Source organism: Mytilus trossulus, chromosome 6 (assembly GCF_036588685.1).
Source record: "Mytilus trossulus isolate FHL-02 chromosome 6, PNRI_Mtr1.1.1.hap1, whole genome shotgun sequence".
Lineage (NCBI taxonomy): Eukaryota > Metazoa > Mollusca > Bivalvia > Mytilida > Mytilidae > Mytilus > Mytilus trossulus.
The window spans coordinates 78,016,484-78,043,324 of record NC_086378.1 but is presented as its reverse complement, the minus strand read 5'-3'; the positions used below and the strand labels follow the sequence as shown (position 1 = coordinate 78,043,324).

Here is a 26,841-nt window from a genome sequence, read left to right as displayed (position 1 = left end):
ACCATGTTGGTAGCTCTTGTTCAAGATATTGGTAACTCTGTTGGTAGCTCTTGTACAAGTTATTAGTAACCATGTTGGTAGCTCTTGTACAAGTTGTTGGTAATCCTGTTGATAGCTCTTGTTCAAGATATTAGTAGAGTTAATACCAAATCTAGTTCTAGTTCAAATAATTTGTTCCCAAGATGGTAGCTCTTGTTCAAGTAATTGTTAATTCTGTTGGTAGCTGGTTTTTTTCCATTAATTTAGCAACATTTGGATTAAATAAAGTTGAAGGTTTATGTCCAAATTCAAGTCCACACTTCACTACTTGTAAGGGATGCATAGAAAACAGATCTAAATAGGTTTACAAATAAAGGCAACAGTAGTATACCGATGTTCAAAACTCATAAATTGATAGACAAAAACAAATCAGGGTCATGGACCAAAACCGAGGGAAACCCATTAAATACAAGAAAATGACGACAAAACATTAAAATGTAACACACACAGAATCGAACTAAGCATTAGCCAAAATCCGATGCAAATAACAAAAAAACCCATCAAAACTAAGTAAATACATAAATTTGGGATAGAAAAGTACCATGACATGTCTTATAATAATGTGAATTCACACTCAAATATAAGAGGAAACAATTGACACAAAAGAAACACAATGTTAAAATGTAACACACACAGAAACAAACTATAATATTACAATGACCATACTCCTGACTTGGTACAGGACATTTTTTAAAGAAAAAAATGGTGGGTTGAACCTCCCTCTTTTATGGCCATGTCAAATATAACATTGAAATGACAACACAACATTACAGGACTACAATACAAATAAATAGGAGAACACAATATCCAAAATTAAATGAACTTATTATCTGATTACAGAATTAATTAATCACTGATCAATAAGTTGCATTTTCTAAAAAAAAATAATGTAGAACAACAGTGACAGCAGGATGTTTGCTAGAATTACCTACAGCACATCCTGCTGATTATCAAATAAATGATATGGTAACTGATACTCCTGTGTTAACATTTAACTAGCTATTTCAGTAAATACTGTGGATTCATTATTTTTCATTGGATACCAATTTCTTAGTTTTCGTGGGTACAACCACGAAATCAAATGTTCAACGAATGACATATTTTATATAGGCGTACACGCAGACTTCCGCAAAACCATAAAATCAAATATCAACGAACATGCAAGTTTTTCTGAATCCTCGAAAATTGGTACCCACGAAAATTGATGAATCCACAGTAACATTTGTGACAATCCCTATTTGCTAAATAGGGTACATGTCTTATTGGTTCCTCATTTAGTTGCTGTCGCATTATTTTAGTGTCTCTGGTGGTAGTGCTTCAGGTTTATCGCCCTTTGAATTTTGCTCTGTTTTCTAATATTTAGTTCAGAACAGGTATTTCAAGAAAAAAACATTTTGATACATTACCAGTATTTTAATTAAGTTTGATGCTTTTTATCATCTACCTGAACTTTTGTACAAAACGCTAAAAAACACTATAGGTAGGTGTTATAAAATACTTTAATAAATATATTGCACAAATTTTAGATGCACCACAGGCAAAATATATTAACAATGCAAAACATATAAAACAAACAATTAAAATAATGTGCAATATTAACTTTGTAATGTTGAACACGAGATGATATTTTCAAGTCTACTTCAATATCTCTAAATTCTATTATTTACACATATCATATGTTTTTGGTAATATTTAATTTCAATTGTGTTAATTCAAGATTTATCATCCGATCTCTAAACATAAACCCTAGGTGAGCATACATAAAATCTCACCCTTTACAGGATTTATATTACAGAAGTTACTTTTGATATTTATATGGTAAATTCAGAATTGATTACATGCATATTCATTCCTTTAATTGAAAATCAAAGGTTAAAATGCAAAAATTATTTTATATACTTCAATAAATGCCAACTCTTATTTTTGGGATAAATATCATGGCTTAATTCATGGCTATTTAATGAGAAATGTACACTTTGTTTCAGTAAAACTGTATTCCTCACAAACTTGAACAAGAAATAAAAGACCAGTAACTAAGAATTAACCCCAATTTTAACATCTATTCTTTCATATGTAAAACCAGATAATTAACAACATATAATTATACTCATGGTAATCCTTATCATAGATCAGTTCTGTATGCACTATATAAGATATACACAAAAATTCTGTCAATCTAACCATGAACCATTGCCATAATCCATTTGGTTGTCTATTCATTGGTGAAGATATAAGAATGACAAATTTTAGAATTAACCCCTTTTTCTATTATTAGTAACAATAACACTGTTCTAAAAATAGAAAAGCAAATTTTTTTTTAATTTTTTTTGTTGAAGGTTACAAGGTTATATGTAAAGTCCCTTTTGAAAGAAAGATTAGTAAATTATACTATATAGGTTTTTTAAAATTACATACTACTTAAACCCCTTATTTGGCATATGAGGACAAAAAAGGGGGGTCACTGTAACCCAGCTCTGTTGTTAACCTGAAATATTTTGCGGATTTTTATTTTATATTAAGAACTCTTAGATACCCCTACTCACAATCCTTGATAAAAATATAAATTATTTTGCTTGTTGTTTATTGGCTAATTATGGGCCGAATACCTTAATATAACTTTTCGGAAAAGTTTGTGTCACATGATCTTATATAACACTAAGAAAAGATTGACATAGTATGTAAGTAATCCTTAAAATCATTTTGTTTTTTTAGTGACACTTGTATTTTTAGATTCACTTTAATCATAACATGTGTCATCCACATAGTTTCTTGTAACACTATTTTATGCTGATACAGAATTTCTTAGAAGACTATCTCCATAGAAACACATCATTTGAAACTTCATCTGTGATTTATACTTGTTCAATAGATCTTCTAACAGTCTGCAAAAAGAAAGAAATTTGCATTCAATTAGAAAGGTTTCTTTTTATCTAGATTAAATTAATATTCTTAAGATCTCTCTCAAGCATTTTTTAAAGTCTTTCTTCATATTTCTAATATATACATTAGAAATTTCTACCATAAATGACTATTTCATCTCTAAATATAATATTTAAGTAAACAAAATGATCACACACATACATATCTTTAATTTCGTCAACACAGGTATACACATATTAGAGTAGCATAAAATATCTATGCAGTTAAGAAATAAAAACTTCACAATTTCAAAGTTTCAATAATTGTCTTACTTTTTATCTTCTGGTTTCATACTGCCAAGGTTATCCAATGCTTCTTTAAAACATTGACTGCAAAACAAGATATATTCAGTGAAGATAAATATAACAATTAGCACTTACATTTCTTTTGATTATTTCTCTGTACACAGCAATTCAGTGAATGTGACTTAAGTATTTCCATATAGATTTCCCTTCAAATGAGCTACACAGGCAAAATTTGCTCACATGAATTTCATATGAATCTCACATGAAATTCACAATGTGAGATTCACCTCAATCCAGCTTATACTTGAAACTCACATGAAAATTATTTTCATATGAATTTCACGTGAATTGAGATTCATGTGAATCTGATGTGAAATTTTTCACATGAGTTTTCATCCGAAATTTACAACCAAAAATTAGATTTTTTTCATAATTTTGATTAAATTTGAAAATTTAGCTGTTATTTGAAATATAACATTTGAATTCACACGAGTTTCACATAAAATTCATGTGAAACTCACAAAAACTAATTTCACATGATGATGAGTTTCACGTATAAGCTCATTTGAGGTGAAATTGATGTGAATTCCATGTGAGATTCACATGAATTTAAACTCACGTGAAATTGATTTGAGTGCAATTTGCCTGTGTAAAACTGTTATTTCATACATATATTAATAAAAATTCTGGCCACGTTGATGGTATATGAATATACACTACTGTGTACTAGACAGACTCATTGAGTCAGGTTTTCAACATGTAACTAGAAGTCAACAGGAAAACTTGCCACTCTACCTGAACACATTATTCCGACTTATTATAAAGCCAATCAGTCTTGGCTTTTACTCCTCAATGTATACAAGCAGTAAAAGTCCAGCTTTAAAGTCTGGTTTGAAGCAATGATTTTGAACACTGAAGTGTGCATGACACATGCAGTAAAACCAAAAAGGCCACCAACTCAAATTTAATTCACTATTTTTGTTTATCAAAAAAATAGGATGATTTTCATATTAAAAAGTTATTGCAAATGGGCCATTTAAAAAACAATGAGGATTTTTACTTTTTGTGGTATATTTTTGTTTTAGTTAAGTTTATAATTATAACACAGGTGTTATAAATGCAGGATAGTCAGTGCTAGCTTGCTTCCAAATTGCAGGAAGATATCTCAAACCATTGCAGAGAAATGTTAAAAAACAGGCCATTTTTGTCAGGAGTGTGACGCTTTTAGCGTGACATTTAAAAAAAATAGAAATTTTCAAAGTAGTATCGTAAAAAGTGGATTGTTTTGATGCCATACTGAAATATTTCTGGTAGTTGCTACATTATTAGTCTTAAATATTTTTGCAATTTTGTCCAATAAAATTTTAAAATAAGTAAACACTGACCTTTATTGTGAAGGTATGTACAGAATAAAAAAATCTTTAAAAAAATGACACTTTTAAAATTAAAGTTTCCTTGTAACCAGGTTTATAATTCCAAAAATGTCAGTATGTGATTTAAGTTTGTATTGGTATATTAGCACTATAATCAAGGGTATGTTGGTGCTTTAAATCACAAATTTTATTATTTTAATGGACACCAAAGAGAGGCACCCAAAAATGTCAGGAGTGTGACAACTGTCTTTAAACATCTACCAAAGAATACATAGGACTTAAATGTTTTCTTCTTCTTTATTTTTCAGAAGTGGCTATTCCAAAGAGAAGGAAAAAAAATATTACAACTGTGATATGTTTATATTATAGATGTGGGAGTGCATCATATATGTCAGGAGTGTGATGCTTTTTTTAAGGCATTTTCTGTCAATTCATAATTTCACTAGGACAAGTTCCACAAGTTTCTTTATGTTAGAAATGTTAAAACCAAGTAATATTCATATCATTTACCTCTTAAATGTGTTATTTATCATGATTGTTTTGGCACAATCAGTTTTACTATTTTTTGTGCACAGTAATGCAAATTTATCAAAGGAAATAAGTGTGAACAACTATAATATCATAAAGGAAAGTGAGGAAATGAATTTTGTACAAAATAGAACAATTATTTTGATTTAAAATGGTATATTTAAAGATGTTTCAAGAATTAACCATTCAGATGTAATTTGTCACACTCCTGACATGAATTTAACAGTTTAAGAAAAATATGAAAATTAGCTTTATTTTTAGGACAGATAATTGAAAGACAGCTAGTAAAATGAAGAAACTTTTTGTAAATCTTCCATTCCTTAAAACATCCACTTAACTTGCTGAAATAAGCCACACTTATTTCCTTTGATAAATTTGAATTACTGTGCACAAAAAATAGAAAAAATGACTGTTTTAAACTGATTGTGCCAAAACAATCATGATAAATAACACATTTAAGAGGTAAATGATATGAATATTACTTGGTTTTAACATTTCTAACACAAAGAAACTTGTGGAACTTGTTCTTGTGAAATTATGAATTGTGAAAGTTTAAAGCATTTTTCAATCTTTATAAAATATGTCAGGAGTGGTACAAAATACTGAAAATAGGTGGCTTTTTCTACATACAATTACTTTAAAACGGTACAATGAAATGACATTTTGTTTATTGCAAATAATCACAAAAACTCAGGGCTTTCAAAGTTTACTATTGTAACTGAAATTAATTAAGATTCTTTTTATTGGCATAAACTTCAATCACTAGTAACTATTATTTTTTTCAAATTAAGCTATTTAATTTGATTGTTATTATATGATTTAGCAGAAAAGATGGAAATTTTGGTTTTAAAATTTTCCTTTTTATATTGACTTTCATTTGGAAAAGGTTTGAGCAATGTTTTCTTGACTGTTTTATTACCAAACTTGTTTATAAGTAGTATGGTTTCTGTTAAAAAATTTTGAGATGTATGTTATTAGAATTTAAGATTATTCAATGTGACTGTTTCGTTCTGCCTGAAACTTTGGAATTATAAAATTTAAAGTATTGGTAATAGGGCAAGACAAAAAGAAATATCAAATATTGAGTTTGAAATTGGACCCCCCATGTCACACTTTTGCTTCATTTTTTTTTAAATGGCCCAAATATACTAAGAAATTTTAAATTACACAATTTTCCTACCAATAAATTGAAATAATACTCACTTTGCATGTGGTGTTATGTAAAGTTTCACAGTCTCTTGTAGAGCCTTGAGTTCTACTCTAGCCTAAAAATAAATGATACATTTTGTAGTCTTTTAAAAAAGAGTACCAGTAGATGATTTTTTTCCCACATTGAATAATTACGGTAACTGTGCATTGCTTAACATCCAGTAGCAAAGGTTTTATGAATATTCAACATGGAAAATAGTAAACTATATGGTTTCAATATCTATCATTTACGAAAGCATGTTTTATTTAAAATATATAATAAGATACAAAACATAATCAGTATTCATAACATTTATAATAACACAGATAAATGTATCCTGTTTTTAAACTTCCACATAAACCAAATTATTCAAAGGACTTTCTTTTAACTTTACCAATACATAAGGTCCTAGAAGACTGCCCCAACTCATTCTTTTCAAATACTTCTCTCAATTTTTTTAAACCGCCTTCTTATGAAACTTGACCTAACTCTTACTTTAAAGATAAACATTAAGAAATGTATGCTTCAAAATTCTGAACTTGGTTTAACTTTGAAATTTAGCAACCACTTTTCAATCAATTACAGTCCTTGGCAATACTTATAGATTATCGTTGATTATCTCAACGAGAATGATTTTCTCGCTTGAGCTGGAACAGCGAAAGTGAGAAAAGTAATCGAGTTGAGATAACCAATGATAATCTGTTTATCGCTATTTTACCTATGACGACGTTGTCAATTTCAATGTCAATTTCGTTAACAACGCACGTGGCGTCCTTAGTTTCTAGCGATAATTTTTCCATCTCAAGCAATTAGCATGATATGAAAATTATCACAAAAAAAGATCAAAGGAAAAATGCACAAAATAGCGATAATATCTTTTAACTACCATATATAAGTATTTCCCTTACCTGCAACTTTCCATGTTCGTTAAATTCAGTAACACATTCTATAACTCTTGTGATCTCCTCAGACACGGATTCCACAACTTTCTGTGTTACCCTGGTAACAAACGATGGTGAAACAGCAAACACTTCAGCATGGACCTCTATCATTTTCATTATCACATCTTTAAGGTAATTTCTGACTCCTAAAGTAACAAAAAAAATATTTTATCTGCAGTTTAAACAGATAACTTCATTTAAGAAAAAAATAAGAAAAGTTGAAATATTTCATATACTCCAAAATACAGTACTGTATATAAAGCCCTTAGTTTTGAAAATAAAAGATTGTTCATATAATTTTAATTTATAATTAAATCCCGGCGAAATTTTAAAATCTCACAACTGGAAATTTATTTCATTTATTTTCATGGAAACCAATTTTCATGGATTGAAGAAAACATGCATGTTCTATGATATATAAGATATCATGGTGTTGTGGAAATCTGCATACAAGTCAATTGAAAACTTATAATTGATTGAATATTCACATGTAACTACAAAATCAACAAAAATTGGTATCCCACACCACAAAAATAATCAAAGTACTTGTGACCACTGAAGGGTAAAGATTGATTTCATTTTGCAATTTTGTGAATGTAATATAAAACATTGAATTGTATTTGGCTAGGCAAATTAAAAATTTAGAGTTATCTCCCATTGTTCATGATTATACATTTGTAGGTGCACCTACTTTTACCACAGATTCATATCTCATGTAAACTTTGAGAAAGAAAAATTCTTCTTGAATGGGTGTAGGCAATTAAAATACACACTTTATTGTAACTTAAATATCAGAGTACACGTGTATAACATTTCATTAATTAATTGCTTGACATTGACTAGATTGGATTTAAAGAATGATCACTTCACTGCTACAATTTGGAGTGATAAACTTTGGAAGATTTAGATCTGTATCATTACATGCAAACTTTTCCCAAAAATGATTCCACAGTTTCACTTAACATGCAAAAATGCTATACACATATAAAAGAAATTATATACAGAAAATGTGGATACCTACCAGCTGGTTTCCTGCATGTTTTCCAATCAAATCTGCCTCTGTACATATTCTGTTCAATAGCTCCAACAATAGGGTTAGATTTCTCTTCTATATAGGCTTCAAATAATTTACTATCCAATTCTTCATATCTTTCTCTAGTAGTCTGAAATATAATATGAACAGAATATTACCTCAACAACACGTTTTATATAACATGTATATGATTCCAGAACAAGAATGTGTCCCCAGTACATGGATGTTCCACTCGCACTATCATTTTCTATGTTCAGTTGACCGTTGAAATATTGAATTCTGCAGATTATCCATGATGTTTGTTATTAAATATTTAATTCATTAACGATTTTGTCCTATTATGCCGACCATTTACACTCATTTCATTAAATGCATCACTTGACTGCCACATTTTCAAGGAATGGGACTACTGACCTAGCTATGCAAATTACCCACGTTGACGTCACACCATCTATGGCGTAACGCTCACAACCTATTGAGCGCCAAATTTGACTCAATCCAGTTTCTCTGTTTCCGTATTAAAAACGTCTTATATTTGACTACCTGTAGGGTTCTACCAAAGGTAGTACCCTACACCCCGTAAAAAATATGTAAAATTTCCAAATTTCAATAAAACGTTTTTAGATAATGAAAAAAAACGTTGTTTTCGCATTACACTTTGTACCGGAATTTCCATAAAACTCGCCCAATTCGGACTAAGACTGGGGATAAATTCGTTATATACGTTCATATCCGAAGATATGGATATTTTAACACCCTTCAGTACCCTGTACACCCTTCGGCTACGCCTCAATGTGTACTGGGGTACTTCAGGGTGTTAAAATATCCATATCTACGGATATGAACGTAGATAACTTATAGTATCATTGTGTTGGTATCTCATATATGGACCATCATTTCTGCTGTTGATATCAATTGCCAAGTAAAAATTGATTGGAAGGATTCAATTGATATTTAATCTAAATTTCAGTTCATGTAATTATCTAATGCTACCAAACTAAGACATCAACCCCTTTTGAAAATAGACCTGAATAGAGCCTTCAACAATGAGTAAAACCTATACGAAAGAACAAGGTGTAAAAAGCACAGAAATGACAAATGTTAAACATTTCAAACATGATAACTAAAGGCCTGATTCATGTAAAAATAATGAATGAAAATCCATTGCTATGATATACAGCAAGAAACAACAGCCACTTTATTACAGGCATCTGACTAAGGACATGCACATACAGAATGTGGCAGGCTTTTACATGTTTATTAACTTTTTCTATGTGTCAAAGTACAACTTTTGATGCCTTACCTGTAAAGCTTTATTCATTTCTACATATCCATGTTTATTGAGGTTTTCGATCAGTCGAGGAATAACTTTGTATGCCTTACCTGTAAAGCTTTATTCATTTCTACATATCCATGTTTATTGAGGTTTTCTATATATAACTTTGTATGGCTTACCTGTAAAGCTTTATTCATTTCTACATATCCATGTTTATCATGTTTATTGAGGTTTTCTATATATAACTTTTGTATGGCTTACCTGTAAAGCTTTATTCATTTCTACATATCCATGTTTATTGAGGTTTTCGATCAGTCGAGGAATAACTTTGTATGCCTTACCTGCAAGGCTTTATTCATTTCTACATATCCATGTTTATTAAGGTTTTCTAGGTATAACTTTGTATGCCTTACCTGCAAGGCTTTATTCATTTCTACATATCCATGTTTATTAAGGATTTCTAGGTATAACTTTGTATGCCTTACCTGTAAAGCTTTATTCATTTCTACATATCCATGTTTATTGAGGTTTTCTATCAGTCGAGGAATGATCCTTTCCATGGTGTGACTACAGTTACTTAACATAATAATCAATCTTTTATCCTGAAATTAGAATAAACTTTATAGATAAAAATATAAATTTGCATATCATATAATTACACCATTAAGGTAGCTTAGGTGGCCTCGTCCACCTTGGATTTTGAAATATTAGAAAACAATTGGTTCAGATTTATAACGAAATGTGCAAATTTTGAGAGTAGTAAGCAATTAATGTGTTAGACTTTTCATGTTATATAATGCAAACACTCCTAGGAAAATAACACTTTAGGGATTGCCATTGCTCCAGTTAATATCTAAAACTGTTCAAAATTGTTCTTTAATATTAAGGGTATTGTTGTTAATCAAAAAGATGGGAGGTCTGGTATTAAAATTGAAATATAACAAATATCCTATTCTCCCATATCTTCAAAACAAAGACATTTAGAATTTAAAACCATGGTTAACTTACAAACTGTAAGGAATGTTCTTCAAAGTCCATACTAGATGTAGAGAACCTTTTCTTTGAATCATCTGCAATACTGTAAATAACAAAGAAATTATAATGGTTTTATTGCACTATAAATTCCTTTACTTTTGTATATACTAACTTTCATGAATCAAAAAAACATTGTATTTTTAATTATATTTGATTTGGGGGATCTCTCAAAGTCTTCATATACTTTTTTAATAGGGTTAGTTTGGTATACAAGTCTTTTGCAAATATTTAGTTCATAAAATATTTAATTTTGTGGTTTACTATAATTTTATCGTAGCTTTTTAAATATTTACCCTTAAATTTATTACATAACTTTAGAGTAATTTTTAATTGATTTATTACAAATGAAAGTTTTGACTCTTGAATATCTATGATAACAAACAGTAGAAACATTCAAACATAGTTTAACTCTTTATGGAGTAATAGCAATAGACGCATTCTCTAATCATTTGAAGATGCTATTGTGAACTTGTGAAGTGAGAATCCCTTACTATCTAGATGGAACTCTTCACCTGCAGAATATTTATAACTGTGGCTTATCAGATTATATAAGAACTCTTATAAAGAGAAGATGTAATCAAAATAATGCTTTGAGGAGTGTCAGATAGAAATAAACCTTATGCGAATGCATGTATACATTAGACCATTGGTTTTCCTGTTTGAATGGTTTTACGCTAGTAATTTTGAGGCCCTTTATGGCTTGTTGTTCCGTGTGAGCAAAGGCTCTGTGTTGAAGGCTGTACATTGACCTATAATGGTTTACTTTTATAAATTGTTATTTGGATGGAGAGTTGTCTCATTGGCACTCACACCACATCTTCCTTTATCTATGTACATGAACAAGACTTTGATTGATTTTGGTACATTCAAATATGAAATAAAAGATAAATTTTAGGCTAATTTATATGGTTCTTATGTCAACTCAATTTTCAAACAGTTACAGACTTTTCATGGTGATGTTTTCAACCCGAAAAAGGTTAACAGATGTTCTGATATTTAATTACAAAAGGTTGGTTTCAATCAGATGCAGATCTTGTTCATATTGTTAGAAATCAAAACATACCAAAACTGGAGGGAAAATTAATTGCGTCCGAGAAAGAGCATGTATAACCCAGACAAAACATTGTACTTACTTGGTTGACCCTCCTGCCATTACTGGAGTAAAAGCTAAACAATCTAAACATGGTACAAATGCTTGTAGTAACTCTGAACACAACTGTGTGGAATCTTTCTGTACTGTTCTTTGACCAAATATCTGAAGATAAAATCACATTGGCCATATAATATGCTAAAAAGAGCAATTTTTTAAAATCAAAATATTTTGTTTAGCATTTAGCATTGTTTAAAGTTAAAAGTTGTTACAATAAGAGGAAATGGAACAGTTTTTCTTCAATTCTACATCCATATACTCCTAATGTGGTCTTGTGTCCAATTTGAATATGGGTGATCATAGGTTTAATCTCCAGACAATTCAAACCAAACTGTTGAACATTGGTGTTTGTTGCTTTGTTTTACATTTCTAGTTTGGTACAGTGTATAAATCAGGTTGTTAGTTTTGCTCATCTGTATTGTGTTACTTTTGTCCTTTAGGTGCCTTTTATAGTCTGTTATGCAGTATGAGTTTTGCTGATTGTTGAAGGTCATGCAGTGACCTATAGTTGCTAACTTTTAAGTCATTTGGTGTCTGGTGGAGATTTGTCTTATTGGCAATAATACCACATCTTCTTATTTCTATATTAAAATTTTAAACCCATAGCCAGGTTTTGAATGTGATCTTAAGAGTCAAAGATGTATAAAAAATCTTGTAAAGAAAACAGTTCCTACCTCTGGTTCACCCTGTTTATTCTGTACAACAACTTCATGTAGGTGCTGGATAGTCTCATTTACAATGTTCTCAAATAATGCTGGCTGTAAAAATGAATATTATTCTTATTAAAAAATGCTCTCAAATAATGCTGGCTGTTTAATAAGTTTTATTGAAATAAAAATATATCCAAAGCTTAAATATTCAAAATTTGTATATCAGTATATGAATATAATATTTTTTAATGTATTGTCCTCTTTTTTTGAAATCAGATGAAGTAGCTAAGATATTTACCAACTGGGTTGTTCCCCCTGATTCATCATCTGTTTCTACAATCCATGTTTCTTTAATGTGAAGCTGTTGTATGTCTGAAATTAAATAAAATAAATATAAAAAAGTCTGTGCTATTTTTATGTAATCAGTAACACCTTAACATTTAAACAACATCTAGCAGATCGGCACGGGACGTTTGCGCTTTTTCATAGGACATTTGCGCTTTTTATTTTGGACACTTGCGCTTCAAATCATAGGACATTTGCGCTTTTTGAAAATAGACATTTGCGCTTTTTACATAGGACATTTGCGCTTTTGCAATATTTGGTTTTTATGACTAGCCTCCTCTTTTATCCGGGCTTGGGACGGGCCGGTTTGACCTTGAAGAGTTAAAGACATATTGTTCTTTATGATAAAAAGCTTAAAATCGTTGATAACTGAAACCCAAGGAGTGAACAAATTTAGCTCTTGTTATCTGTTCTGACTAGTATTTCGCGCACATTTCAAATATGTAATCAACATTTTCATTCTCAATTATTGACTAGGGTTCCTGTTCATTACTGTAACGAATATGAATGTAACTCGCCGATGGTTGTTCGATGATACTCTTCAAAAAGATAAAAATAGCAGGTTGAGTCGAGTAGAACTATTCATTGTAGTGTGCATGGAAGGATTCTGGACCATTTGTTGTACTAATGACAAATATAAGTTAAATTTGTTTACGTAATTATTACTTCTTATTAAAATTACAGGTAGACGACTATACTGAGGTAAAAAGCGCAAATGACCGGTCAAATTAATACAGGTGAATCAAAATTTAAAGCGCAAATGTCTATAGTATTTGAAGCGCAAATGTCCTATCGTTTTACAGGTAAAAAAGCGCAAACGTCCTGTGCCCTAGCAGATATAATGTCATTCTCTATAAATAATTAAGGTTTTAAATATACAAATAAAATCACTGACTTGTGGAGTTATTATCATTCATTGGAAATTATTTTTTGTGGATTTTGTGGTACAGGCAAACCAAGAATTTAAATGGCAAACAAATTACAATTTATAAGTTACAATTTTTTAATAGTAATGTATGCAGACTTTGCCAAAATCTAGAAAATCAAATATCCCAGTAAATGGATGTACATCAGGTGGAAACTTTAAAATGTTACACAACTGTATACAAGGTAATAACCAATACTCACCAGAAATTGCTTGTTTTAGTAGAGTAAACATACAGTTTGTCCTCATATCAAAAGCTAGGTCATTTATCACTGTAGGGGATTCTCCTGGTAAATCTAGTAAGGACAGGGACCAAACACAATTCCTGAAACAAAGAATACAAATCAAGTGTTTAATAATTGATCTCTGAAGGAGGATCTCTAACAGAGGACACAGAACATTCACAGCTTATAGAAACAATGGTAGACCAAGTTTTAATAATAAAGAATAACTGTTTAAAGCCTTAAATATTTCAAAGGGTGGATTCAGTAATCAATCCTTAAATGACATTGTAGCCTGTAAATTCAGAAATTCTTGTGTGCATTTGTTAGTGTGATTTTTACATTTTACAAGATATTGAGAAAAATCCTGTTTAATTCATATAAATAATTTCTAAATGTGAAGTTAAATTATTGCGATTATAAACCTGCCACATTTTTTTGCAATAATAATTACATTGCAATGATTTCTGAATTTACAGTAGTACTGTTTAACAAAATATTCATTATGCTCTTCAGTTAACTAGTTATGCCATATATTTCTTTAAGATCACAACTACTTGATATATTTTCATTTTTTTTATTAAAATAATTTTTGCGGTGAACATCATACATGAAAATCACTTGCTATATTTAGATATTATACAATTACTGTTGGCCTCAGTAAATATCAGTTATCAAAAGTCAATAAAACTACATATTTACCGAAAACAAAACAGTAATTGTTTTATTCCATATACTGAGAGAAATATATGTAATGGCAATTATTTACTGATACCAATTGTACATCAAATGTATTTTACCAATGCATGTAAAATCACACAATGTTTTGCACGGCGAATATACTTTTTTCGCAGATGAATATGCTTATTTATTCAAAATCCCATTCATATAGAAAAACATACTAAAATTTTATCAATATGGAATAATATTTATTATGTACACTTTACCTAATATGTCTGACACAAGATGGTAACCAGTCTCCTGGAATAACTTGGTTCCATTGACCATATTTGGTCTTGTCTTCTGCTGACAATTTTTCTGGTAAAGTTTGTGGCAGGAAAGCAGCTCTCACAAGGTTAGAGAATAAACTAATGGTGTCTGTTATCATTTGCTATAAATATTTATTCAAAATGTTTGTTACAATCACATCAACATCAATGTTTACTATAATTTGAGTTACATGTACCAAAGTTAATTTACACATCAGAAATGTATCACTTTTTTTTAACAAACTTATATTTTTTTAATATCAACAGGACTGTGAGCAATGGATAATGATTTGCTTTTACTTTAGGTTCAACAAAAATTGTAGGGTATTTATCAAGTGAGTAGATGGGTTTTTGCAAAAGGGAGCCCACATAAGCATACACAAAAAAGAAGGTACAGTATCGTCAAAATACATATTTTTTGCTAATTCCTAACAATTGGTTCCACAAAGATAAATAAATTCAAAGTTCCTAATCATTATTTCTGTTAATTAGATAAAATACAAAACGATTAGTCTAAATATCTCAACCAATCAGACTGATATAATCATGTGATGTATGACTGATATTTGACTGCTTAGTCTGAAAGAACAGTCAATATAGAACCATGTGCAATATCTCATTTTTATTTTATTTAGCAGATTGCAATGCAAGGATTTCAAGATTGTGGGTTTATAAAGCTGTGTTTTTTGTCTTCATAAGGAGTGTGAGTGCAATTTGCAAAGGTAAATGGAACCTCAAGATATTTACTCTAAATTCTTTTAGAGAATCAAAAAGTGACTCCTGAAAGTATAAAACATGTTCATTTATTCCATAAATGACAACAAGTAAACCCATTAATTTACTTCAATATTCAAATGTATGTTATTTATATTGTTTATTATGATGAAGGAATACAGACTGAAGTGTATGTATATTATATGTATAAATTTGAATATGTACAAAAAGAATCTGAGAGGTTGAGAATTAACTTTATGCACTAAATATTCATCATACTAATGTTCCCATATAATGACTTCCCTTTATGGCATTGTTCATGACCCATTACATATTGAAAATGCTATTTCTTAATTCTACTTAAACCTTACCTTAAACTGACTATGCTTAGAAACATCAATTTTAAATGCCTTCTCTCCTGTTTGCTGTAAAATAAAATGTCATGTTAACAACTATTTTAGCAGCTGTATAGAAGATTCTTTGTAGATTGCTTTGGTATAAGGGAGGTAACTGCAACTATTTCATGTATTATGAATTTTATGAAATAGACAACTTTCAAGTTTGATGCATTTCCGTCAAAAACTCTGGTTTTAGTGACCATCACTTGTGTGTTTAGGGGCCTGGACATTTCCTTTCCCATATTGAGCGAGTGGTTGGAAAACTATAATACTATATTGCACAAATTATTCGGCAAATTAAATTCTCATAATTGACATTCAGCACTTGTTTCATTAGGGAATTGTGATTAAGTATCTACAGAACAAACACTATTGCTAGTTTATCCTGCACAATGACAATCACAAAGACGCTTGATGAACATTAATAGTTCAGGGATACAGGCAGTCCCCTCTATCTGGTAAATGACGTCATAAAGGCGCACATAATTGAGGAGTTTTTTCCGGTCAGGGATTAACTCGAAAGTGGTCTATTGGTATCATTTAATCAGATGAGCCCAATCAATAAGTAGTCTCTTGGGTACCTCAATGGATAAACAGCCAAACAACAGAAAGAACCAAAAGACATTTGGCAATCAATATATGATATACAGGTCACTATACAATATGATATACTGTGGAGTCATCATTATTCGTTGATTTTTTGGGGTATAGGTAAACCACAACATTTCATGTTCAACTAATGGCAAATATTCTGAAGGCTTGTGTGTAGACTTTGACAAAACCATGAAATCAAATATTCAAGAAGATCTAAGTTTTCTTTCATCCACAAAATTTGGTACCAACAATAAATAAATGAATCCACAGTACTCTTAAAATCACCTTGATTCTAAAATAATTAGGAATTGTTTTTCACAAGACAAGGCTTTATTATCTTGAAACAAAACTTTTTGTCCGTTAAAAATACTACTTCGCACAACATTGGTCCTTGGTGGTTTGTAGTATGTATCATGAATTAGTTGTACTTTTGTTCACTGAGGTATTTTTCATGTAATTAATATATCCTCCCGACAATGAAGACTGACAGGGTTTGTCAAATATTTCAGAGTATCTAATATATGCATTTGTCTTGTTTTTTTCATGGAGTGATTTTGCAGTTGAAATTATATATGACTATTGACTTATTACACATGTAACATAATTTAAACATACAATATTGATACTGGTATATATGTTACTGTGGATTCATTAATATTTGTTGGATACCAATTTTCATGGGTACAGGTGAACCAAGAAAATAAATGTTCAACGAATAACAAATTTTCAGAATGCTTGTCAAATCCAGGATATTAAATATCCACAGTCATGCAAGTTTTCCTTAATCTACTGAAATTGGTACCCAAGAAAATTAATGAATCCACAGTAATAAGCATATAACAATAGAACACATACCTCCTTTACAATTAATGCTCCCGAGAAGTATGCCTGTCCAAGTTTCCACAGGTCTGGTAAATTGTAAGTCAGAATCTCACACAACTCTTCTATATACATAATTCTTTGTGGATTGGTAAACTTTGAAGCTAAAAAATATATAGTCATTTGAAAGTTTTTAATTTTATAAATGTTTTTAACATTACAAAACATTGTGAAACTAGATGTGTCAAGGCAACATAAATGGCCCCGTCTCAAAAAGTTGAAAAACCTGCAATTTCAAAAACACATGTGGACACAAACATGATGGTAGTCTCACATATCTGGAGACATATAGAAAAATGTCTGTACAGCTGTGATTTTTAACAATTTTCAAAGTTGTAAACCCTTAATTTTGGCAAAAATTAATGGAGAGGAACAAAACTGAAACTTGATCTATACCTCATCCTGGTTAGTTCACATACCAAAACTCAGCCAAATATCTGAACGCATTTAAAAAATAAAAAGTCCATATAACTGTGAATTTCAAAAAATTATCGAAATCCAAAGCCCGAAATTACAGCAAAAATTAGCTGAAACTTAAACTTGATCTGGATTGACTCATCATGAGTAACTCATATACCAAAGATCAGCCCAATATCTGAAAGCGTTTAGAAAAAAAGTCTGGATAACTGTGATTTTGAACAATTTATCAAAGTCCAAAGCCCTTTATTTCACAGTACTAATACAAATAGAAAAATAATTAAGATCACAAATGAAGAATCATAACATTAAATCAAAATATAACAATAGCTTGATCAATTTTTTTGGCAAATCCAATGCTCAATCAAACCTGACTTAATTCTTATTTTGTATTTCTTTAGCTTTTGTTTTTTTCTACTCAACATAGATTTCATTGACTAAAACTCAAAGAGAAATAATTATATATTTTGTCATAATTATAACATGTGAAAATTTATCATATTTGCATGTTTTGTTTTGTCCAATATGTTTATTGTGGGGATAAGAATAACACTATATAGAACATGCTAAATCTAGCTACAATTTGGTCAAGTGTTTATGGAGATATAATTATTCTGATGTAAAATTTCTCTCCAATTAAACGTTGGACCCTATCAATGATTTTCTAAATACACATAAATATACAACACTTACAACCATGTTCCAATTTCAGACTGTTGGAATCTCCTGGTTTTGCTAAAAAAAAAAAAAGATTAAAAAATATCAATGATGATAAAAGATGATTAATAATCAGATACTTTCATCTCATGTATAATGAAGAGCCGGTGTCGATCACCTTAGTCTTTGTGCATATTAAACAAAGGACAAAAACAGATTCATGACAAAATTATGTTTTGATGATAGTGATGTGTATGTAAAATTGTTAAATTGGGCCAAGTAGTCTCAGAGGATAAAATTTTTGTAAAAGTTAACTATGACTGACGCCATAACATGCTGGAGGCAGGATGCCAAAATTAGTATTTTTTTTCTGTTCAACAGTCTTACTACAAATTGAGTTGAATACTGTAAAAGGAATCGAGTAGTCTTCAAGAATTTTGCTGAAATAATTACAAAACAGTTAGCCACTTTTCTCTAATATACAGCCTTCAAGACATACAGATACTCTATGCAGGATTTGTAATTCGGCCAACCTTGTCAAATATTTGTCAACAGACTTACCCCTAGATAAATTTGATGTCCTTTGAGGAGTTCCAAAAACATCACCATTTGGTTGGCTCTCTTTTTCTGAAAAGATAAAATGCAGTATGCTGTATTCGTTTAATCAAACTTCCTAGAAATCACAATACAAATAGGTTGGTCAACTTTGACACTAATTTCAGATTTTCCATTGTTTATAAAGTCAGGAAGTATCTGGTTTTCCAATTAAAAGAAAAATTCAATATACAATTTGTATTTTTTTTTTAACAAAAGATATGTATATAAATCTGAAACATATATTTCAAAAAAATTAATATGTCACATGACAAACAAATGTAGGAATTTAGAAAAATAAAATGTTGATTGATTGATTTATTAATTTTGTTTTTTTAAGCCACTTTCAAAACTACTGGCTATTTTGTGACAGTCATTTTATTTTTTCCTATGGAGGATGTTGGAGTGGTTGGAGAGAACCATGACCTTCAGCAGGAAGACTGACATTCCTAGTCTATTAACATTGTAGTCAAACACACCTGACACATGCGTGGTTTGAACTCACAATCTTAGTGATGACAACCTTGTGTCTTATTGGTTGAAGAACTTAAACCACTTGGCTACAGAGGCCCATCTTTGAATCATAGAAGTTTACCTTCTTGTAAATGCTGTTCTTTACATCGTAACAGTATAGTTGTCAGCCATTTCTGTTGATTAACTAGACATTCCCAAGCAGGATCTCCACTACATTCTAAACTGATTAAATACCTGTGGGAAAAAAACAAGATTATTATTTGTGAATTAAGCAGTTAACAGTTTTACAAAAAGAAAAATTATAACAAAAATACTTTTTTTACTCAATCTTAAGTTTTCTGTGTAATTTATCTTATTGTGTGTTCTGTTGTTTAATTACCATTTTTTTATGATTTGTGTACTTAGAATCTGTCTTTTAATCTTTCACCTACACCTTTTATTCTCACACTCAATGCTTGTATATATCTTTTCTTGAGTATTGTATGTCCTTGTATTGTCGAATGAGTGATGTATTGAGAAATATATAAATGTGTTATACATACTTGATTAATTTCTTCTGATTTTCTAATGAGTTTGGCAGCTCCATTAACTTCTGTTTTAACATGTCTCTGAATTCATTTATCTGGTTCTCTACCTCTTTGTAAACTGTAAATATAAAATAAATACAATACTGTCAAGGTCATATTTTAGAGAAACTGTCATTAAATCATTAAATTGAGGTCAAGGTCAATAGACATAAGGCAGGCAGAAACTTCAAATTATAAGGAATATGTATACCAGCTACAGAACAATTATTAGCTCTGCTTTCTTCTGGAATATTAAATTTTATACACAACATTATAACCACTACTGAATTAGCATTCCTTTATGTCTTGAATTTTGCAAATTTTGCAGCAGGCAAGACAAAAATGATCAGCATCTACTAAACTTTCAGAAAATTTGCATTTTGCAAAACTGACATTTCATATTCATATTTCAAAACTATCTTACCTTTCCTAAACACTTGTACTTGTGTATCAGCAAATAAGGATCTGGCTCTGATATAATCATTTATAACCATGTTGTAATCTCCCTACAACAATAATTGTTATATAGTATTAAGTGCAAAACTGAAAAACATAATAAAATGTTCATTTTTAGAAAGCGTCATATATTAATATGTGAGCCACAGCTTTGCATGAAAAAATGTTTTGCTGCAACACTTCATGTAAAAGGATATTAATAATGGTAGATATCTTTTAAAGTAAAGTTGTGGTATACATTTTTACCAAAATTACTTGTAAATGGCCAATTCAGTTCGACATAAGTTCGTTTTGATAATCGTTATTATGTATAGATCTTACGGAACTGTTTTAACAGATCCTCCTTTCGAATACCCTCAACACTGCTTTGTATTAGCCATATATATGTAATGGAAAATAATATTTAAATCTCATCGTAACAATTAGTGCATTTCCTGTAAAACCTGACTAAGACCCATTGGTGGTAATGGCTGTTGTCTGCTCTATGGTCGGGTTGTTGTTGCTTTGGCACATTCCCCATTTCCATTCTCATCTCAATTTTATAAATACTTAATATATTACCTTCTGTATATTCCTTTGTAGATTTAATGGAAGATAAAATAAGAATTTAAATCTCTGTAACACACTGAGGGCATTTCTAGTAGAGTCAGCCTTGTCCTTCCGTCCTAGTACTTCTTGGAACAGTCCATCAGCACATGACTTAGCCTCTAACATAAAACAAATGTAGACATATAGAATAACATATATATTAAATGTAAAAGGAAATAAATGACACATACAAGTATAAAAAAATGAGGAGGTATATAATGAAAAATTGTGTGTTATGAATAAATGATCAATAGTTTGCTGTTTTTTTCAATATTTCAATTGAAAATTCAGCATTCTTATTTTTTGGATATTTTTGCATATATCAGGCTGATATTTTTCCATTTGAACAGTCACATTCAGAGATACTTTTTATCACTTACTATACAGTATGGATTTTTCTAATTGTCAGAAAGTCATATGGTAACTTATAGTTGTTTCATCCTTGTTCTTTGGTGCCTGGAGGATAGTTTTTCTCACTGGGAATTAAACCACATCTTCTTTTTTTTTTGTATTTTAAAAGAACAAACCTAGCTTACAGTACATATTTTTACTATTTAACAGTTAATTTTCTTCATTTGTAGTTAATACTTACGCATCAGAAGAACTGCATAGGAATTGATAAATTCCCCTCTTATATCATCTTTACAGAATTTACTGTACATATCTGAAGTATACAAATTAATATAGTTAAGGGCTATTCCAGGAACAAATTTATGGGGGGGTTGGAAGGCAGTTTTTGTCAGTACCCGCCACCCAGACAATTGTAATTGAGAATTATAGTACATTGTAGTGTGAAAAGTTGCTCTGATACCCATCTCCCATGTATTATTAATACAACGTGCCTTCTAACCGCTCCCATAAAAAATTTTCTGGAATAGCCCTTACACAGAAAGTCCTTTAGTTTTTCAATATTGCAACAAAGACAATGGCTGAATATTTATCAAGATTTATCATACAATACTAACAAAATTGTTTGACATTAGTTTCACTTGTAATCTTACCACATCTCAAAACCTTTATTGTTATTGCAATATCAGTTTCAAACAACAAATCTATTTAAGGAATGACAGTAATATTTTTTCTGTCTATTTGAAATAACATAAAAAAAATTGGTGCACACTGAATAACTCGTGTAGCAGGTTATATTACAGTGTGTGCCACATTTTTTATGTTATTTCAAATAGACAGAAAAAATATTACAGTCATTTCTTATAATTTAATTCTAAATTCCATTTTAAACCGGAGAAAACCATGAAAAACGTTGATGACGTCACAGTCAAATGACTAAATTATGTTGATGGGCTGATAACAAAATAACGTCACCCAATCAGAAGACGTGTTACATCCAAAATTAAATTATTATGATTTAAATACTGTGGATTCATTATTATTTGTTGGATACTATAAGTTTTCCACAATCCAAGAAAAAATAAATGAATACAATGTAGATGACTTACTTTGTAAACTGTCTAAACAGTCTAAGGTAGAAGATAAATTAGTTTTGACAAAAGCTATTGGACCTTCTGAACGATGTTTAGCCTTTCTCTTCATGTGAGCAAGACCTGCTCTCAAATCATCAAAGCTGAAATAAGATAGAGAAAAAAATAAACAAAAATCCATTTAATGAAAAAATTAGTAGATAATTTAGTTCGATTTATAATCTGCTGAATAGTTCGGTTAAAATGTGAGACGATTTTATCATATTTAGAGACTTTTCCTAAATTAAAAATAATGAAAATAATAGGATATTTACTACATCCAAACTTAATAGCGTTAATTGTTATAAGCAGGAGTGGATACACATAGATGAGCAAACAAACTACTGTAAAACAACTTATTTTCGCGACTAGAAAAATAACGGGAATAAAAATAGTCGCAAATAAGTAAATCTGTTATTCATTTGTTATTAATCTACATCAAGAAAATAAGAAAAATGGATTAGAATTGGTATAATACAAAATAAAGTATCCGCAAAAATAAGTTGGTTTACAGTATTAATTATTACCCACTTCAAAACTGGAAGGGATTACAACATTGGGATGACAGAAAGATGAAATATTATTTACCTGGTAGAATGATGGTTCTCTAATAAATACCAGGAGGAAGAAAAATTCTCAATTGACATATTGCCAGATGCTGAAAAAGAATAGAAATTTCAAATAATTCCACTAGCCTTTGCTGCATGGAAGCTACCTGAAACTAAGCGAAGGATAGGGTCATTTGTCAGCAGGTTAAGTACTTGAAGCTTGCATTCTTTAATATGGTGCAGTATTAGCTTATTACCTAATTTGCTTTTTTGTTATTTATATACCATCATTTAAGAGTTTTTTTACTGTATAATGTTTATGCACATTTTGTCAATCTACTGATCAAAACTAAAATGGTGGAGTGTTGGGATCTCAATCAAAGTGGATGACAAGTAGTTTCTGTCTTAAAATAACCAAATAAATCAGTATTTGTCATATATAATATCTCATTGTTATTCTATTATTTGAAGAATTTTGTGTAGATATTTTACTGCTAACTTTATTCATAACTTTTATTGAATCTGGACAAATATTTTTTATAGCTATCTGTTGTTGAAGACTATTTATTGTCCTCTAGATGTCTTTTGGTTAAATTATCATTGGTTTTCTGTCTCAGTGACAAATATTACACATCTCCTTTGAGCTATAGAGATATCGCAAAATGAAAAGGAAATAGATATTAATCTTTTGCAATCGAATAGCAGTTTATAGTATTGATATACTATTGGTTGTAATAATTACCTTCAGGGAACAAGTCTAACAAGTCTTCTTCTGAAAATTTGGCTCTGAAAAGAAGTGATTCAAACACATTATATGTAATAAAATTCACGTACATAAAAAATGTGGCTATATGTGTTTTTAACATGTCCTAAAATGTCTACATGTCTGAATCAAAGCTACAAAATGCACAAAGTAAAATTGCACATGATTGAAAAAAAACTTGTACAGAATAAATTTTTCTTTTGTTTAGGACTGTATGTTGCACTATGAGTGTTATTTGGTTACTTTTGTCGCTAGGTTACTGTCTCATTGCCATATCACTAAAATTTCTATTACTCATTTGTTTACAAATAAGTCAAAAATATAATACCTTGGAGGAAGAAAAGAATTTGCCATTGAATTGTGCTTAACATATACATTCATACATTAGTATTACAATTGAGATTACTTACTGATTTCCTTCATCAGATATCCCCAATGGATCCTCATCATCCTTAGAGAATAGAGGAGAAGATGGCCGACCATGTCGTAAATTGGAAGAAACACTCTGTGACTCATCTATCCATATAGCAGATTCCTGTAAGGGACCTGAAATACAAGTTATATTAGGATGCATTTAATATAAACATATTTACACTTTTGGTATTTAGCTGAATTTTGGTTCCAAATGACCTTAGTTCGCCTCCGAATAACTTTTTGACGTCAAGCAACAATATCTTTTTTATTGTGACGTCAAATTTGTTGAATTGTTATGTCAAAGTTTACGGGAACCTGTGTGATTGTACATAATTTACATACAAGTGTAAATACGTCTATTGTGAAGAGTGTAAAATTTAAGAGTAAGCATCATATCATATAAGTGCCAGTAAATTGTAACAACAATATATTCAATTATTTTCATTCTGATACTACTTTAAATGAAACAGCTAAATCCATCATTTCGTTTTCTAACTAAAGTTGATTCTCAATTGTGCTCCAACATAGGAATATTGGAATATTTAATGTGTTCCAGCATAGGAAAATTTAATGTGTTCCAGCATAGATATATTTTTTGTGTTTGAGCAAAGGAATATTTAATTTGTTCCACCATAGGAATATTTTAAGTGTTCTGGCATAGGAATATTTCATGTGTTCCACCATAGGAATATTAAATGAGTTCCACCATAGAAATATTTTATGTGTTCCAGCACTCAATTGTGTTCCAACATAGAAATATTTTATGTGTTCAGCATAGGAATATTTAATGTGCTCCATCATAGGAATATTTTATGTGTTCCAACATGGCAGGGTGTTTTTATTTGAATACTTGAACTGTTACATATAACTTACATGTATCATGAAATTTAGAATACACTTGTCTTAATTCTATTTTTTTCATCAGTTTGATGATGACCACCCAGTCCATAAACAGCTACCATGGTTACATGACCATTAGGGACATTAAACAAAATCATTTTTTAAATAATCCTCTCTTTAATTTATTCCTTAATGATCACCTGGTAACATGGGTAAATAGGCTTGGTTGCTGGTATGATAAATATTATACTATATCTAATGTTATTCTTTAATGATCACCTGGTAAATAGGCTTGGTTGCTGGTATAATAAATATTATACTATATCTAATGTTATTCTTTAATGATCACCTGGTAAATAGGCTTGGTTGCCGGTATAATAAATATTATACTATATCTAATGTTATTCTTTAATGATCACCTGGTAAATAGGCTTGGTTGCCGGTATAATAAATATTATACTATATCTAATGTTATTCTTTAATGATCCCCTGGTAAATAGGCTTGGTTGCTGGTATAATAAATATTATACTATATCTAATGTTATTCTTTAATGATCACCTGGTAAATAGGCTTGGTTGCTGGTATAATAAATATTATACTATATCTAATGTTATTCTTTAATGATCCCCTGGTAAATAGGCTTGGTTGCCGGTATAATAAATATTATACTATATCTAATGTTATTCTTTAATGATCACCTGGTAAATAGGCTTGGTTGCTGGTATAATAAATATTATACTATATCTAATGTTATTCTTTAATGATCCCCTGGTAAATAGGCTTGGTTGCCGGTATAATAAATATTATACTATATCTAATGTTATTCTTTAATGATCACCTGGTAAATAGGCTTGGTTGCCGGTATGATAAATATTATACTATATCTAATGTTATTCTTTAATGATCCCCTGGTAAATAGGCTTGGTTGCCGGTATAATAAATATTATACTATATCTAATGTTATTCTTTAATGATCACCTGGTAAATAGGCTTGGTTGCTGGTATAATAAATATTATACTATATCTAATGTTATTCTTTAATGATCCCCTGGTAAATAGGCTTGGTTGCTGGTATAATAAATATTATACTATATCTAATGTTATTCTTTAATGATCACCTGGTAAATAGGCTTGGTTGCTGGTATGATAAATATTATACTATATCTTATGTTATTCTTTAATGATCACCTGGTAAATAGGCTTGGTTGCCGGTATAATAAATATTATACTATATCTAATGTTATTCTTTAATGATCCCCTGGTAAATAGGCTTGGTTGCCGGTATAATAAATATTATACTATATCTAATGTTATTCTTTAATGATCCCCTGGTAAATAGGCTTGGTTGCTGGTATAATAAATATTATACTATATCTTATGTTATTCTTTAATGATCACCTGGTAAATAGGCTTGGTTGCCGGTATAATAAATATTATACTATATCTAATGTTATTCTTTAATGATCCCCTGGTAAATAGGCTTGGTTGCTGGTATAATAAATATTATACTATATCTTATGTTATTCTTTAATGATCACCTGGTAAATAGGCTTGGTTGCCGGTATAATAAATATTATACTATATCTAATGTTATTCTTTAAT

General features: G+C 30.0%; 1 protein-coding gene across 3 annotated transcripts in view; it reads right to left on the bottom strand.

Moving 5' to 3' along the window:
- Positions 1 to 2,417: 2,417 nt before the first annotated feature.
- Positions 2,418 to 26,841, bottom strand: part of LOC134721912 (exocyst complex component 2-like) — a 33,902-nt gene continuing 9,478 nt past the window's right edge. For 2 of the 3 annotated variants that reach the window (XM_063585204.1, XM_063585203.1), the window contains exons 4-28: positions 24,395 to 24,530; positions 23,964 to 24,007; positions 23,262 to 23,331; positions 22,653 to 22,777; positions 21,788 to 21,859; positions 21,169 to 21,314; positions 20,576 to 20,657; positions 20,128 to 20,230; positions 19,707 to 19,819; positions 19,079 to 19,144; positions 18,554 to 18,595; positions 17,420 to 17,547; positions 15,944 to 15,997; positions 14,817 to 14,980; positions 13,852 to 13,973; positions 12,677 to 12,750; positions 12,403 to 12,486; positions 11,712 to 11,833; positions 10,552 to 10,621; positions 10,029 to 10,145; positions 8,256 to 8,397; positions 7,202 to 7,380; positions 6,308 to 6,369; positions 3,231 to 3,287; positions 2,418 to 2,921 (exon numbers count right to left, since the gene is read on the bottom strand). In XM_063585204.1, the coding sequence (XP_063441274.1) occupies positions 2,822 to 2,921; positions 3,231 to 3,287; positions 6,308 to 6,369; positions 7,202 to 7,380; positions 8,256 to 8,397; positions 10,029 to 10,145; positions 10,552 to 10,621; positions 11,712 to 11,833; positions 12,403 to 12,486; positions 12,677 to 12,750; positions 13,852 to 13,973; positions 14,817 to 14,980; positions 15,944 to 15,997; positions 17,420 to 17,547; positions 18,554 to 18,595; positions 19,079 to 19,144; positions 19,707 to 19,819; positions 20,128 to 20,230; positions 20,576 to 20,657; positions 21,169 to 21,314; positions 21,788 to 21,859; positions 22,653 to 22,777; positions 23,262 to 23,331; positions 23,964 to 24,007; positions 24,395 to 24,530 (2,474 nt within the window). In that variant the 3' untranslated portion in view covers positions 2,418 to 2,821. The remainder of the gene's footprint in view (positions 2,922 to 3,230; positions 3,288 to 6,307; positions 6,370 to 7,201; positions 7,381 to 8,255; positions 8,398 to 10,028; positions 10,146 to 10,551; positions 10,622 to 11,711; positions 11,834 to 12,402; positions 12,487 to 12,676; positions 12,751 to 13,851; positions 13,974 to 14,816; positions 14,981 to 15,943; positions 15,998 to 17,419; positions 17,548 to 18,553; positions 18,596 to 19,078; positions 19,145 to 19,706; positions 19,820 to 20,127; positions 20,231 to 20,575; positions 20,658 to 21,168; positions 21,315 to 21,787; positions 21,860 to 22,652; positions 22,778 to 23,261; positions 23,332 to 23,963; positions 24,008 to 24,394; positions 24,531 to 26,841) is intronic. The other variant, XM_063585201.1, reaches the window with a different exon arrangement.